Source organism: Sinocyclocheilus anshuiensis, unplaced genomic scaffold (genome assembly GCF_001515605.1).
Source record: "Sinocyclocheilus anshuiensis isolate Anshui unplaced genomic scaffold, SAMN03320099.WGS_v1.1 scaffold50, whole genome shotgun sequence".
NCBI classification, from domain to species: domain Eukaryota; kingdom Metazoa; phylum Chordata; class Actinopteri; order Cypriniformes; family Cyprinidae; genus Sinocyclocheilus; species Sinocyclocheilus anshuiensis.
Genome location: NW_015542382.1, coordinates 1,963,915 through 1,980,231, shown reverse-complemented (window position 1 = coordinate 1,980,231; position 16,317 = coordinate 1,963,915). Strand labels below are relative to the sequence as shown.

The window sequence follows — 16,317 nt, the reverse complement described above, 5'->3', positions numbered from 1 at the left end:
GGAGGCATTTTTCAATATACAAGGTGTAGTAGACTCATCAATATGTGCATCCATATGGGATCTGTCTCAGCTAAAAAAACACTCTGGGTTCCATCTAGTGAGATGGCAAGAGCATTTGAGAAATGTAAATAAAATTCAATTCTGCTTGATTATTGTAATGGCATGGGGAGTGTAAACAAGTAAATATAATTCACTGGCATGATATCAGTAAAATATTTGATCAAGGAGGAATAAGGCTTTATAGCAGTGTACTTTGGGATTCAGTTAATGGAAATTCAAAAAAAGCCTGTCCGGCTCTTATGTCTTTGGAATTGTTTGTCTTTTGAAGGTCTTTTCAGAGAACGAATAAATGAAATAAACAAAAACAATCTGTTGCCTGCTCACGAAAGCAGCAAACACAGATTCATTAACATAAGAGCAATATAGTTCTAAGTCAGTAAACATGTTTTGACATCCACAGGATGTTTTAAGTAACCCAATCAAACTGATGAGAAGAGGAAAACAAAAATATCCAAAAATTGGATCAATAAGCCGTATACCTGCAACAGCACATCTTTCAATAAACCCAGCCTGCGGGCACTGCATCGAAATCACAATATCAGTATTTGGGCTTAAAAACGGCCAAACAAGTAGAGTGCATGCATATAAAAGCCTAATACTAAAACCATTCTTAAAGATCTCTGCTTTTAGAATTCATTGCTGTGTTTGCAAACAGTCTAAAAGCGGTTTCATTATCCCAAAAAAAAAAAATATATATATATATATTATATGCATTTGGTGGTGAATCAAAGTTTAGCAGAGTCTTTCTAAAAAGACCCAAAGCATCATAAAAGTAGTCCATTCACTCAGAAATATGTAACATTACAATAGCAAAACTGTTTGCTAATAGCTTTTCATCTAAATACAGGCTTTTAAATACAGTCTACTGTGCCCTGTTAGGTCAAGTGCTTTTATTAACACCTCTGTAATTGCAGAGGACATTCTTTTATGATGTAAATCACAGAATTATGTCAGCTGTGACGTTGTAATAAGCACCGTCCCTGTCAACCATAGCCAACTAGATTCCTCTTCATTCTCCATTTCCTGGACTGTGTCCAGACAGCATCATGATCAGAGAGCTGATAGTTTCTGCTATAAAATCACACTAATGCTGTGGGACAAATGGCATGAACTGAGTAATTAAAGATCACTGAAGCACGGCTTGCATTTTCAGTTTTTACACATACCCACTGCTTTAGAGCCTCAACCTGATATGTGAATGGACTATTTCTTTGCTTCATAGACTCGTTTCTGTTCTATATGATTTTAATGCACTACTCTGGTTTAACCTTGGTTGCATCAAATAGTGAAGATAAAAATAGTCCGGGTATTATATAAAGTTACCTTCACAAGGAGTCAGCGATCCATCATTCTCACTTGTACCCAAGCAAATGATGTGGAACAACTGCCAAAGTCTGTATGTTGGTTTTCAATGCTGAAAAATCTTGCTTCAGAAGGAGGATTCTGCAAACATGGTCAAGTCATAATGGTAATAACATTGCACATGTATAAGATACTCTCACAAATATAGCTCACCCAAAATTTTAAATGAGCTCACCCATCAGGTCATCCAAGATGAGTATGTTTCTTTATCAGAACAGATTTGGAGAAATTTAGCATTACATCACATTACTCACCCAATGGGTCCTCTGCAGTGAATGGGTGCCGTCAGAATGAGCGTTCAAACAGCTGATGAAAACATCACAATAATCCACAGGTAACCCACACGACTGTGAAAAGCTGTTTATATATACACAGTTAGTCAATATATATTTGGACACAGGCACAATTTTTTATTATTTTAGCTGTTGACCAAAACAAATTCAAGTTACAGTTGTACACTCTGAGCTTTAATTTAAGGGTATTCTCATCAAAATTGGAGGAAGGGTTAAGGAATTACAGCTCTTTAATATGTACCTCCCCCCTTTTTCAAGGGACCATAAGTAATTGGACAATTGACTCAAAAGCTGTTTCATATATTTATGATTATATTTATTTGTCCAATTACATTTGAGCCCCTGAAAATGAGGGGACTGTGTATAAAAATGGTTACTCAATAAGGCATTTTAATGTCAAACCATTGATTCCAGCTGAAATACGAGTCCACTATCTATACCATTGCTTGAATTAGGAGAGAAATATGCTTAGAGGATCTTTCTTTTACTGGAGGAAGCATTGTTATAGATTATGGACTCACATTGTAGCTAAAAACAGTTTAACAATTGAAGTCTGCTGCAGTAAAGACCTGGAAAAGCATCACAAAGGAGGAAACCCAGTCTTTGGTGACATCCATGAGTTCCTGACTTAAGGCAGTCATTGCCTGCAAAGGATTCTCAACAAAATATACAAAAAATAAACATTTTATGATTATATTTATCCGTCCAACTACACGTGAGCCCCTGAAAATGGGAGGACTGTGTATGAAAATGGTTGTAATTCCTAAGCATTTTGTTATATTTTTGTTCAACCCCTTGAATTAAAGCTTGAAGTCTGCACTTCAATTTCATCTTAATGTTTCATTCTTTCTTTCACTGGAGGAAACATTGTTATGGATTATGGACTCACGTTTTAGCTAAAAACAGTTTAAAGTTAAAAAGCTGTAATGATGGATCTTTCCTAAAAAACACGCAGCTTTTGACTTCACAAGACATTAACTGAACAATTTACTGCAGAGGATCTAGTGGTGAGCAAGTGATGTAGTTCTAATTTTTTCCAAATCTGTTCCTATGAAGAATCAAACTCATCTACATCTTCGATGGCCTGAAGGTGAGCAAATTTTCATTTTGGGGTTAACTATTGGTTTGAAGTCGTGTTGCACTTTTATGTGTTTTTTTTTTTTTTTGTTATCAGGCTGCACTGCAATAATTCATGTGTACAGGAACATTCCTTCACTGTCACAGTTTTTGCGCATTCTATGTTGCACAAAATTATCTCTCCGAGATGAACAGAGCCCATCCATTTATCTCCATGCAGTATAAGTCTTGTCAAAGGTCAGGAGCATTCCTAAAATCTTCTCCTGTGGTGTCACGGCATTAAATCTTGATTACCTGACAGCTAGCTGACAGTAACAAATTATTAGCTCTACGCAATACAAATCATTCTTCTGTTCACGTCTGTGTAGGAGATTGCTGGTTGGGCTCGAGGCCAAACTAGACTTTTGAAAGATGACATACAATAAAGAGTTGCCGCTTGTTGCCACCGATGTTGGGAATAACGTTACAGTGATTTAATTATCTTAAATTCTTGTTAAAAGGTTAGTTTCTGGCTTAATTACGTTAAGAGAATGATTTTCAGGGTGAGGACTTGGTTTTTTTCCATTGGTTGTCTGATTTTTAATCTGACATTAAATCAGTCATTTTAAATGGAGGAACTTTCTCAACACTGATTGCCACTATTTGCAGATTTCTATATTTCTGAACTCAAACCATAATAAACACCCACACAAAGCAGAGTACAAATAGGGACATAAGAGCATCACTCCCATCATTCACTCCAATAACCAAGATTACCTGCATTCTTCATATGTAATTATCATCAGCAGTAGCATCTGAGGCTCCGTTACATCATATTCCATTAGTTGGATTCATGAGGCAAAGATCAAGTCGTAACAGGCCACGAAAAGTAAAGAATACCAGCAAAGTTGATGTGGTTTTTGGCTACATTTTTAATTATTATGTATTTGATTATACAAACATCAATATATACAAACAAAAGACAGAAAAGAACAGATTAAACAACAAGGCCTGAGATCCTAACACAGGAGGTCATCATGAATCTTCTTGAGGACTTTTGTCAGATAGTTTTTGGCTGGTTTGACTGATGATATGATGTCTTCAATTTGACTCAACCTACAGAAGACAGCAAGCATAAAACAGACACAATATCAACATAAAATAAACATGTAGTGTGAATACTTTTATCAGATGAACATCACTGTAGATGTTGGTAACATTTCCATTTCAGTGTACCATATACCACATGTTGATGAATGATCTTGAGAGAACTGCTTTTGATTTATTCTAAATTTTGCCTCTCTCAGCACCAGTGTGAACTGCATTTCATCTACAGTATATAAGTGAAAATTAGTTTGTGGTATATAGAAAACTGTGCTATAAAGTACTCTAGTCATAAACAATATTTCTGTCCAACAGACTTGAGTTACAATTAATATTACTTTAATATTTTGTACTTTTCTTTGAACGGTTAGCTGTGAAAAGCTGTTGTGTTTCACTAAACGCTGCCTAGAGACTTCATAATATTTCTTTCTAATAACAATCCTGTCTAATGGAGGTGATGTTATCGCCACTCACAATGCCAGATAATAACATTTCAACTTGTTGTGATCTAAAAATGTTAATTGCTTTCAAACCTCGTATCCCCAAAGTGTTTTTTGAAATCCTGTATGTGAAGTGGCCCACAGGGATAGTCTGGAGTGACCATCAGACTAAACTCAAACTTTTCCAATGCTTTCAGACTTGAGAAGATGACATGAACTCTGAAAGAGGAAAAACAAAAACAGATGCTTACAGATTCATTAATCTGTCATTATAGTTTTAAACTTTTCTAAAAGAAAGTCTGCATCAGAAACTTCAAGTTGACACATGCTTCTGTTGTTTTTGTTCTTTTAGAGATTTAGAGGTTAAGACAATGTAAAAACTTGAATCTGTGTCATCCACATAAGCAACATGCCTCAACGTGCCAAGGAAAAGTGCATGAATAAAAGCTAGTAAAAGGCGTAACCTACCGTGTGTCTGTACAGGTGATCTTCAAGATGCAGAGCTTCAATCCTCCCCACTTCTTCAGCCGGTGAATCTCCTCACCCAAGAGCCTGAGACGACCCACCACCAAACTAATGTCATGAAGCAGCTGTTGAGAAATTATCCGACAGCATTTAGACTTCTTCTTGTCATATATTATTCAGACTAGATCTTCTTAACCGTGCACACCTTTGTAGCAAAACAATGTCTCAAAATATTAAAGACTGAATGCTTGTACTTTGTAGTATTAGTGTTTACCTCTGGTATATTTCGGGTTGTTGGGTACCTCTGTGTCCATTGAGTTTGAGAATGATAGTATAGTGCAAGTAACTTGTGGACCATGCTTGCATGACACTCAGATTTTTCCACTTTAAAAAAAATTGTCAGGGGAGATCCATACAAAGTGGATTTTAAATATTTAAACGTAAAATAAATAAAATGGAAACATAATAAAAAAGTAATTTCATTTATTGTTCACTTACCATCCAGGTGCAACTGGAAGCTTACATTTATATTTCGCTCCACATCCTCAGTCATCCAGTCCTTTCCTGAAAGACAAGAGAGTATTTTATGCTACTATGTGACAATGATGAAAAACCATTAGGAGTAATTATAAAGCGATAATCAACTCACCAGCAGGTGTTTGCAGGTTCACCTGCAGATGCACAGTTTTGTGAAGGAAGGTTAACAAAGCCCCCTTTTCATCTGTCGCATCAAGACACCACTCGTTCAATCTGAAAGACAAATCATCACACCTTCAGCACAATACATATGTATATATATATATATATATGGTCTAGGCACAGCAGTCAAATAATAACAATAATATTAAACATACTGAACGCAAAATCTAGTATTTAGCAAAAATAAAAGCAATTAACAATAGCAATTGATTATAATCAACAATGCTGACCTCACAGCGAGTGAGTGATGTTGCATTGTTTGCTGATCTTTAACAGCTGAATTGATTATAATAGGGGAGTTCTACAATAGTTATTGTCACTCGTGTGCTGCGCTTGCAGTGTAGACAGGGTGCCAAAGTGCTGCTACAATCGGTTTTAAATTGAAGGAAAAACAAATACCTGTTCAAGGTTGCAAGATGATTCTTAAGGCTACTGGATTCCCCTTGCAACTTCTCCTGTTGGCTCTCCAAAGACCTCAGCTGAATCTCCAACTCACCAATTTCGCTAAAAAGTTCAGAATTTAGTATTCAGCAAAAAAACTGATATCTTAATCATTTCCTATGGTGCTGATAGAAGAATATACAGTACCTCTCCTTTTCCGTGACAGCTGATTTAAGCTTATGCAAATCTATCAGTAGAGAGAGGAAAAACACAGACAAATCATTACATCTTCCTTACTAGATTCATAAAACTCAATCATATAGAAGCACACTTACCCTCTTCCTTGGCTTTTAAGGCTGGTCTGGTTTGAGGAGCATCAAGATGATCTCCCATAATCATGGCCTCTACAGATGCAAGTTCTAGAAGAAGCAGTTAGTTATTTACCTGCAGGTATTAGTATATGATTATGTAGTACTTTATGCTCTACACATTCAAACATGAAACAGAGCCAAGAAGGAAATCCATACCAGTTTCTAAATCATTAATGCATCCATCCAAGTCTTCAATCATTTCATCTGTCTCTTTAATTTTAGATATCAGACTCTGTTTTGCATCCTAAATGTATTGGGGGAAACACAGATGCACAGCGGTTAAGACTTTTAGTCAAGTCGGTTAGCACTAGTGTACTTTAACAAAATTAAAAGTTATCTGCAAAAACAACATTTAACAGATAAACACTAACAAAAATTACAACCTTTTCTTCTGGGAAAACAGACTGAAAATACTGATGACTGATGATCTTGCACTTACTCATTACACCCAATTAAATTCTAGCAGCAGTAAATCAAGTTCATGGCTGTGATGTAACTGAAGAATAAGGGCTATTATTTTAAATGTATTTTTTATAATTTAAAAAGGATGTGTCCTTCCTTTTGCCTAACTTAATTCCTGTTTTAAAAGTAAATGCACACAAAGGAAATAAAAGTGTGCTCCAACCAATTTCCTAGGGTCTATGTATCAGACTTTTTCAAATCAGGACATTTAGAAGAGAAACAAAGAATATTTGGCTTTTTGAGAAATTATTTAACAAAATCCACGTAATAGAATAATCAAAAATGCTCTTACCTGTGTTGTTTTGATGAGCTCTGAGTACAAGTCTCTTTTCATTTCATGAGAAAGTGCTTTGCTTCTCTTTCCAAAGTAAACTCTTTGCTCTTTCAACTTGGATCCAAAGCTTTTTAACTGAGGAAAACAAACATACATGAAGATTTAATCTCAAAGATGAACAATATAAACTGTGATTTTAATTATTTAACATAAGATGACCCAGGATTGGCAACGACATACTTGCTCTTCAGAGAGAGTACATAACTCTTGCTGAAGGGCTCCATTAATGCATCCCAGGGATTTCTCTTGTTCGGGCATCTGTTCTTTAAGTCTATGAAGAAATTAGTTAAAAAATATATAATGTAATTTTTTATTAGGGCTGTACGATAAATCGCATGTCATGCGCATCTCGTCAGTAAAGCCAGTTCTGTGATTAGTAGTAAATCTCCATTCTCCATACACAGAGCCGTAGTTCACTGACAAGCTTCGATTATGAATGCGATATTGCGTAGCTTGTCAGTGAACTACGGCTCTGTGGATCAAATGCCAGCTTTACTGACGAGATGCGCATGACAATCACATGTGATTTATCGTGCAGCCCTATTTTTTATATATAAATATATCATTTGTCAGTTAAACGCACACACACACAAATATGCAGTGGTAGAGTTTTTAGTGTCAGCATTATCAAATCCAGACTGGTACATACCTCTCTACTATCTCTGTGAGATTCTTACAGTCGTGCTCATATACTCTCTGCTTGGGGTGGTATATGTATTTCTCTTTGAGCAAATCCTCCATGGTGCGTGTCTCTCCAGCTCTACACTGAAAAAGGAAAGATGCGTTACAACCATCACATATGTTCACAAAGAGAACAAGAGAAAGCCAGACCACTTACACTGTCAGGAAGAGCACTTGGTCTAGATCTGTGGATAACAAAGTTGATACCAAAGTGGCTTAGGAACTCATTCACGGTGATGCTTCCGTCCTCAAGTTTCTGGCAATAAAAGAATGAGATAAACAACTATACAGTAGTGCTTTCCCATGCAAAACATGTTAGGGTGTCAAAGCACACTTTCCCTAAACAATTCACACATTTAAAAGTATTATTCATGTCTGTAGCAATTACAATACGGGACGAGTTACAGGGCAAAGTGCAACATTTATGGTTGTTCAAATCCCTTAAGTATGAGCAACAGTACAGGCAGTACACAAAAAAATCATTTTAAATATGGGAGCTAATGAGAGTGTGTGTAAATAATGCTACCTTGCTGAAATCAAATACGTGATCCAGCATCCCATCCATATGAGAGTCAAACTGTGAGTATTTGAGAGCTGTAAAGCAGATCACATTTTCTTTTATAAATACACCACATCGAAACCTTCTTAATGGTTTTGAAAAGTGCATTTTACTGTGTCTGAGAACTGACATAAGTAACTCACTGGATTCAGACACTCCTGTATCTTCAATTGTCTTTGCCCTGGGATTCTGAGCAGCATGCCTTGTAAAATTACCTTCCCACTGTACAGCAGCTTCATGACAGTCAGGCCCCTGAGGAGACAGAATCTTAGGCATTAGCATAATAATGCACAACAATGGAGCCCACGCTTAACACTTTATTACAGAACATCCTCTAAGCGTGTAGCAGGAAATACCAAGCAAACAAAGTATTAAAGTAAAAATTATTAACATTTTGTGCCTACCATGTCAGAAATGCAGACTGTCTTGGTTTGTTCTGCTGTAATAGGGTCTTCCTCCGGATGCTGCCTTTTAAAACAAGGACTCGTGCTTGTGTCAGACTCAAAGACATCATTCTCCAAAGGCTCTTCATATTTAGGTACAACCAAAGAACCATCCAGTTCATCTTGCTTGTTAATTAGCCAATTTTCAAGACTCCCTGACAAGTCTTCTTCGCTGCTCATTTCAGGGAACTCTTCATCATTAATACTGACTGTTTTGCAGTTGCTATTTTGTTCAGCAACCTCAAAATGTTTTTCTAGTTGAAGACACTGTAAATCATTAGTACTTATGGTCACAGTTTTGTTAGGAGTTACAGTTGTAGCTCGTTTTGGTAGTTTTGGTACGATACCACACAATGACAACCTTGATGAGAACGCCTTCTTTTTAAGACTAAAAGGTGTGGTCCTCTCATTTTGAACAGAATTATTTATTTGCTTGACTTTAGGTGTGACATTTGAAGTTGGCTCATTGGAAATTTCCATTTCACACTGCTCTTTAAGGGAATTCTCAGGGAGGGAACAAGAAGGCAGAGGCGCAGTTGTGCTTCCTGTTATCAATTTTTGCTCTTCCTGGATACGCCTTGACATGTTGTGAAGCTCCATTTGAAAGTCAGCTAGGCTTCTCCGTCTTGCTTTTGCATGTTGCAGCTCTTCCATAATGAAGGAATCAACTACAGACTCATTTGAGGAGGAACCTTCAAGTTGAACTGAGCTTGTACTTTGTTCCTTGTTAGGCCAAAGTGCTTGACCCTCTTCTTCATTTCTAGAGCCACAGAAAGTCTTTATCGGTGCTTCTTCTTTCTCATTAAAAGAAACGCTTTGCTCTGTTTCAATGGGCATTGTAAGCACCTTTGTAACCTGCATATCACTGTCTTCATCAGTCGTCATCACATTGCTTGGATGTGCCATTTCGCAATTTTTGTCCACTTGCATGTCAGCTGGGCCATAAGATATTGTCTCTGTGTTGTTGCATTTAATGTTTTTCCCATCAAGATCAAAAACGTGTTTTGAGGGGAAGACATGGTTAATAGCACACTTGGCAGATTCACTCACTTCATTTTGTTCTTCACTTGACACGGTGCATCTAGAAACAGATGTTGATGCCCAAAGTGCACTGTCATGCAATTTGATCTCTGTAGCACTTGCTGCCAATGTGTTTTTTGAGTCAATTGCTATCGTGTTGCATCCTGTTAGTTCCATTTCATCATCAACACAGGGACTAGCTAGATTTGATGCACTGGCTTGACTTGTCATTTCCATGCAGTCAGACTCATCCTGTGTTTGACAACTTTGCGCTACAGGCAACAGATTTCTCTCATGCTTACTTTCCTCATTGGATACAAAGCTCTTTAACACGATATTGCCGGAGAGTGCCTGGGTTATCTCCATACTGTCAACATCAGGACTGGAGGATGTAGATACAAGGTTCAAACTCTTCCTGGATTTACTGAATGGTTTGGCCCTCTTGCAGTTTTCACCCTCAAGCACAACAGTCAGACATTGTGTCATGTCCATGTCATCAGGGTTGGAGAAATCAGTCTGACGGTTATCAGCTTTAGTATTTTCAGGATCACACATCAAGGGCATCGTTCTTGCTCCTGACTTTCTTTGAATCATAAAAGCTTTATACTTTTGCTCACTGACTGGTGCCATGGGTACCTCAGTCATCTCCATAGGTTCAACCACAGTGATTGTTTGATTAGCAGAGATTGGTGCTCTTCTTGTACCTGTGATATCCACAGCACTCCCTAACCAGGTATGGTTTGAGTCAATGTTAATAGTGGTGCATCTGGTCAATTCCATTTCATCAGGACTTGGGGTAGAAATCCTATCAAAAGCACTTGGTTGGCATGTCAAGTCTATACAGTCACTATCATTATGTTGAGCTGATGTAGTTGTGGCAGGCATCAGAATGCTTTCGCCTCTTTTCTTCTTGGAGGCTGGAAAAGCATTTAGCATTATACGCCCTGTGAATGCTTGAGTCATGTCCATACCATCACTGCCTTCAGGTCCAGATACTGATGTATGAGGCCAATTGATCTTTGAGGTGTTTAAAGGTTTGTCTCCATTGACCAGCTTGGTCTCAAGGAAAATAGTTTGACACTGTGTCATCTCCATCTCATCAGAATTTGCAGTTTGGGCTATTGGGAGGTGGCCTGATTTGTTGTGATTCATAATCAATCCATTTCCAACTAAATCAAAGCAGGGCATCTTGCTTACTCTGAGAACTGGACGCAGAGCTTCCTCCTTCATATTGCCTGTATGCTCATCTTCTCGAACAGATCTGGATAAAGATACAAGAGGCAAACTCTTTCGTGTGTTGCTGAATGGCTTGTTTACACTTGATTGTTTGTCGTTGAGAACAATAGTCTGACACTGTGTCATCTCCATATCGTCAGGATTAGCAGTTGGAGCTATAAAGTTGTTGTTAGATTTGTTTCGATCCACTATTTCTCCATTTCCAAAAGAATCAAAAGTGGACATCTTGCTTACTTTGGTAATTGGAGGGTGAGCTGGCTCCTTCATACTTGTTGTGTGCTCTTTTTCTCTAAGAGATACATCAAATGTTCCCGTCATTTCCATATCATCAGAATTAGTCTGGGCTATTGAGAGATTGCTCTGTAAATAACCAGCTTTATTTTGATCTGTTGTCTCTCCATTTCTAATCATATTAAAGGAGGACATCCTTCTTACTGTGGGAACTGAAGGCTGAGCTTGCTCCTTCATACTCATTGTGTGGTCTTTTTCGCGAACAGATACATCAAATGCCCTCGTCATCTCCATTGCATCGTCATCCTCAGAGAAATGATGGGATCTATTGTGCTCCAGAGCAGCCTGGACATTGCAACTGATATTTCCTGTCATTTTAACATTGATTGCAGTCTGGCTCAAAGTGAGCTCCATGTCATCTTGGATGTTCGAAAAGGCAGCTGTCATGAATGCAACACCTCTTTGATTTACAGAAATAGAGGGTGTAAAAGGCTGAGCATTATCTTTGTTTTCAGTTACAACATTGTGACTCTTGGTTGCCTCTATATCATCGTCTTCAACAATTCCAACACGAGAATGCCTTCGTTGAAGTCCCCGAGGTTGTTGTGGGTTACTCTTGGCACCTGGATGTTGTTTCACTAAAAAAGATAGCAAGTGATTCTCCTTATCGATATCCGATGTGCTTGTATTAGCTGAACTGAAGATATTACCAAGCTGATTTTCTGAATAGTGGGGCTTAATGGTATTTACAGTGGGTAAGCTCATACTGGCGAGAAAAGCACTGAAGTCCGAGTCATTGGCAGCATTTTTCCTCTCTGCTTCTGCTTCATGTGGCAAAGCATTCTGACTTGCAACATTCAGATCACCACGGATCGTCTGAGCCATGTTGATGCTAAAATCTGGGTTTGTCTCTTCTTCAATTTCATAATCCTTATCAATTGTGATTGTGTGACTCTGAGTAATATCCATGTATCCAGTATCCTCTCCGAGCAGCATTGTTCTATCCACACAGTCATCTTGCAAGACTGGTTCAGAGAAGAAATTCTCCTACAATTGAGAGAGAAAGGTAAAAATAATCAGTATATGTCAAAACAAGGTGTGTATCAATGACAAATAAATACAAAAACGCAGAAGTAGTTATTGACAATCAGGCATTGTACATTCACACACTCCAAATTAAATCTCTGTGGCAGCATACATATACTTTTTTAATCAAGGATGTCAAATTGCAGAAGCCTGAAATTCATAATCTTTTTGACTTTCTGGTCTTAGATTAGTACTTACCTTATGCTGGGACAGATAAAGAGGAGTGTTCAACAAAGTATCCAGGACTGAAAGAAATGGAAAGGTTTAGTGGTTCACTGTCTGACTATGAAAATCATTCGCAGGAAGCATGTAAATACATGCATGAAATCAGTAGATTGTGGTACAGTGAGCATCACTTATTCGAATTATGTCAACACACTCCCATTTTGAATAAAACCACTTGCACTGTGAACAAGATTGGAGAACAATGGCTCAATTGGTCAGCAAAATTTGACATCTTTTCCATGAAAAGATTACCTTTGATTTGGTGACTTTCCTCACCCACAAAATGCAGAATCCTGTCATTAGAGGAAAAAAAAGAAAGTTGCAGCTTTACATATATGATGTGGATCACATCATAGAAAAGCAGCTGAACATGTCCAACTTGAACAAGTTGGAAAACAAATGAAAAAGCCATTACTTACTTTTCATTTGGTCTATCTCCTCCTGAATTAAAAAAAAACACAATGAAGTAAATTAACAGCATGCAACTGAAATATTTAAAGTCCCCCTGTAGTCAAATATTTTATCCCTTAAACCTTATCTTTGATAATCAAAATTACATATTTAAATGTTTTTTCTTGTGAAAATAATTTTCTCATGCCTTAAAATAGCTTGAATGTAACTCTACACCCTTGCCTCATTTACTATATGCGGATCTATGAATATGCAAATTAGCCCCGCCTCCACTCAGTCACAACAGCTAGCGCCTCCTGATCCACTGAACTGTAGTAAACACAAAAAATGGCATACACGGATAATGACTGATAAAACTATGTTTTTACTACCGGACAACTACAGTGAATACTGTAACATTCGTTAAAGGAGACATATCATGAAAATCTGACTTTTCCAGGTTTTAAGTGCTATAATCAGGTCCCCGGTGCATCTACCAACCAAGGAAACGTGAAAAAGATTAACCCAGTAACTTTGTTTTGGTAAGCCTTTTTCTGCAAGCGCCTGAAAAAACGAGCGCGTCTGATTTCGCTCCCTTGGTGATGTGGCAAAGGAATCTCATTATAATATTACCGCCTCTTAATCTTTAAATTTCCAACCACGGCGCAGTCATTTTGATTTAGCAAGTGACAACGGTGTATTCAAAATAGCCTTTTTCAAAATGATATAATAAATGATCTGTGGAGTATTTTGAGCTGAAACTTCAGACACATTCTGGGGGCACCAGAGACTTACATTACATATTGTAAAAAGGGGCATAATGTCTCCTTTAAAAAGTTACTTACTTGACGATGTTGTGTCCTAAAATGCTGTTGACTGAATGCAGCCATTTGTGATTCCAATTTGCACCTGTGAGCATACGCGTGTGAAGTGCTCTCCCGATGCGGGAGAGGTGGGTCTGACTCCGGGCTACTTTCACACTGTTGCCACGGGTTAAAATGCAAGTTAGCGGTTCTAAATTCACATTAAACCACAGCTTCATGGGTTTTTTGCTCTGATTTATTTTTGGTTTTGTGCTGGTATTGGCATATTTTGCATGCTAGTGATAGGAATCGATCCCTTGACGTGATTGGTTATTGGATTGTGACGTAGCAAACCGGGGTCTGTTTCAAACCGCATTTCTGGGACTGCCATTGGGAAACTACAGTTTTAAAGAAAAAAATACTCAGCAATCGTGTTGATTAATGGATTGGCACATGGTTTGTCTAAAAGCATATTAAAAACACGACATAGACAAATAAACAACATAAAAAAACTTGATTTTCACTATAGGGGGACTTTAATGCTTTTGATTTGAGAGAACTGGTACACATAATCGTTAACCATGAACCACAAATTAACTCAGGTAACATGTTAAAAACAAATAAACTGCTTACCAACTTGTGTGTTTTGAATGGATGCCAGAACAGGAGATTCACTCTTTGCATCACTGTGAAATTTTAAAAATCATAAATGAATTATCTACACATGTAATTTATGTATTGTATCTTCCAATCAGTGCGTCGACATCCTTGCACTTACTTTGTAAAGACTCGAACATTATTTGTAGTGGCAAAACTCACTCTTCGTGAATTTCTCTTCTTCTCAACAGGCTTGACAATTTCTTCCTGCATAAATATACACAAAATTTTTTTTTTTTTTAAAAGAAACAACAACAACAACAAAATTATATTCAAAACACTTAATCACCTTTTGTTCTTCTTGCTCAGCTCCATGTATTTTCATAGGTGTTCGAGCAGCTTTTAAAATCTGTCAGGGGACAATCAAGGGGCACTATATTATGTCCTGAGACATTTCGAAATTTAAGAAAATTAAGAGGAAAAGGCTCAACAACATTTCTCGCAGGCTGTAACAGAGTGAATATAGGTAAAGTGGGATACCTATCGAGCTATCATTTATGTGTACATTCTTCCATTACTAAAAAAAAAAACAGAAATATACTCAACCTAAACTAGTATGCAAAGATACTGAAGGATCATATATATATTGGAAAGGATAAATCTTCAAAAAAATGTTTTCAACCTCCTCAGTGACATAATGAATACATACCGAAGACAGTCTCCTTTTTGAGGATTTCACTGCCTCATTGCTGGGAAAAAAAAAGAAGAAAGATTAGTTATACAAGTTGTTTTTGATAACATATTGTGGAATTTACCTGGAAAGAAAACCATTTACTTATAAAACATGGACATTTATTACATTACATGTATTTATTTATCAAATGTTTTTATCTAATGCAAATTAAGAACATTGAAATCAATTTTACAAGCCCAAAAAAAGCGTTTTTTGCATTATGTCAATGCATGACAGTAACTAAATTATCAACTTCAAAATATCTTCTTATGTATGCTTATTTACACGGATGCATTTTAACAGTCATTATAAAAGAAAGTCCCATTAAGAGTTTACTTTCACAACTTGCAACAGTCAGTGACTTGTAATATACAAAAAGATGATGACAAGCAAGCTGAGTTATTTTAACTTATTTCCAGGCTACTAAAGCCTAAACGAGTAATATTAGATGGCAAAATATTAGATTTGTTTAAGAGGTGAGGTCATAATTACAAATACAATAGTTCTGACATTTGCATTACAGCAAAGCAAAACGTTATCAAAACATTAACGGAGTTCTGTTCAGTTTAAATACGTTCAGTACAGCAAAAAAACATAAAAGAACATTTTGAAAATGCGCAGACCGACTCAATCGTTTATACACAATCAATAAGTGCAAGACTGCATTATTCATCCAAAGCTGCATGTCGACTCGGTCTAATGTTACCTGCAAAAAAAATTTGGATAACGTTACACTGTAAGAGATCAACTTACCCTAAATTCAGCTGCTCCATCTTCAATTAATTTGAGTGATAACATTACAGCTCACAAAATCTAAAAAAACAAACAAAAGTGAGGAACACTATATTTGAAATAAATAAATAAAAACCGTTTAAGGTGGTTTGTTAAAATCATTCTAAACGTTATCTACATTTTAGTAAGACGTCTGTATTTCCTCAGGCGTGTTGTTTTAGTGTGTGCTGGGACTGTCAGAATAGACATACGTTAGCTCATAGCAACAACAACAGCATTATACTAAAGAAAACAAACAGCTCTCGGCATTTTAATGACTTTAAACATGTCTTACTTTCATAAAAGCCAGATTTTCAGTTGAACTAAAAAACATTAATAAAGCGCAATACCTAAACTTAATTTCCCTCCATTCGCTGCTTGTCTTCTTTTCTTCGTAAAATTTGAACTCAACCGCCGCGTCTCTTCCTTGCGGCACGCTCCGTGACTTTACACATGACGCGTTCCTCTCGCGCCCTCTAGTGGAGCGGAGAATTCTTATAATTATTTAAATCAAA

General features: G+C 37.0%; 1 protein-coding gene across 3 annotated transcripts; it reads right to left on the bottom strand.

Moving 5' to 3' along the window:
* Nucleotides 1-3,432: 3,432 nt before the first annotated feature.
* LOC107692623 (uncharacterized) lies at nucleotides 3,433-16,248 on the bottom strand. Of its 3 annotated transcripts, none has more exons than XM_016491773.1 (27): nucleotides 16,153-16,248; nucleotides 15,942-15,996; nucleotides 15,785-15,844; nucleotides 15,008-15,047; nucleotides 14,648-14,707; nucleotides 14,480-14,565; nucleotides 14,335-14,387; nucleotides 12,928-12,949; nucleotides 12,761-12,801; nucleotides 12,482-12,528; nucleotides 8,672-12,244; nucleotides 8,411-8,519; nucleotides 8,235-8,302; nucleotides 7,866-7,964; nucleotides 7,677-7,792; nucleotides 7,208-7,298; nucleotides 6,986-7,102; nucleotides 6,388-6,475; nucleotides 6,196-6,279; nucleotides 6,068-6,107; nucleotides 5,879-5,983; nucleotides 5,430-5,530; nucleotides 5,279-5,344; nucleotides 5,055-5,164; nucleotides 4,784-4,905; nucleotides 4,409-4,534; nucleotides 3,433-3,887 (listed from the first exon to the last, which is right to left on the bottom strand). In XM_016491773.1, exons 3-27 carry the CDS (start codon nucleotides 15,802-15,804, stop codon nucleotides 3,791-3,793), a joined length of 5,481 nt encoding a protein of 1,826 aa, XP_016347259.1. In that variant the 5' UTR covers nucleotides 15,805-15,844; nucleotides 15,942-15,996; nucleotides 16,153-16,248; the 3' UTR covers nucleotides 3,433-3,790. The 3 variants fall into 3 exon arrangements, with proteins under 3 accessions (XP_016347259.1, XP_016347260.1, XP_016347262.1); XM_016491774.1 differs by having other exon boundaries at nucleotides 16,098-16,242; XM_016491776.1 differs by lacking the exon at nucleotides 15,942-15,996 and having other exon boundaries at nucleotides 16,153-16,245.
* Between the last annotated feature and the right edge of the window lie 69 nt (nucleotides 16,249-16,317).

Coding starts and splice junctions, on each gene's coding strand:
- LOC107692623 (XM_016491773.1), bottom strand. CDS start 15,804: ATGGAGCAGCTGAATTTAGG. Junction 12,529..12,760: donor GGAAAGTCACCAAATCAAAG/GTAATCTTTTCA, acceptor CATTTCTTTCAG/TCCTGGATACTTTGTTGAAC. Junction 7,965..8,234: donor ACGTATTTGATTTCAGCAAG/GTAGCATTATTT, acceptor TTTTATTGCCAG/AAACTTGAGGACGGAAGCAT.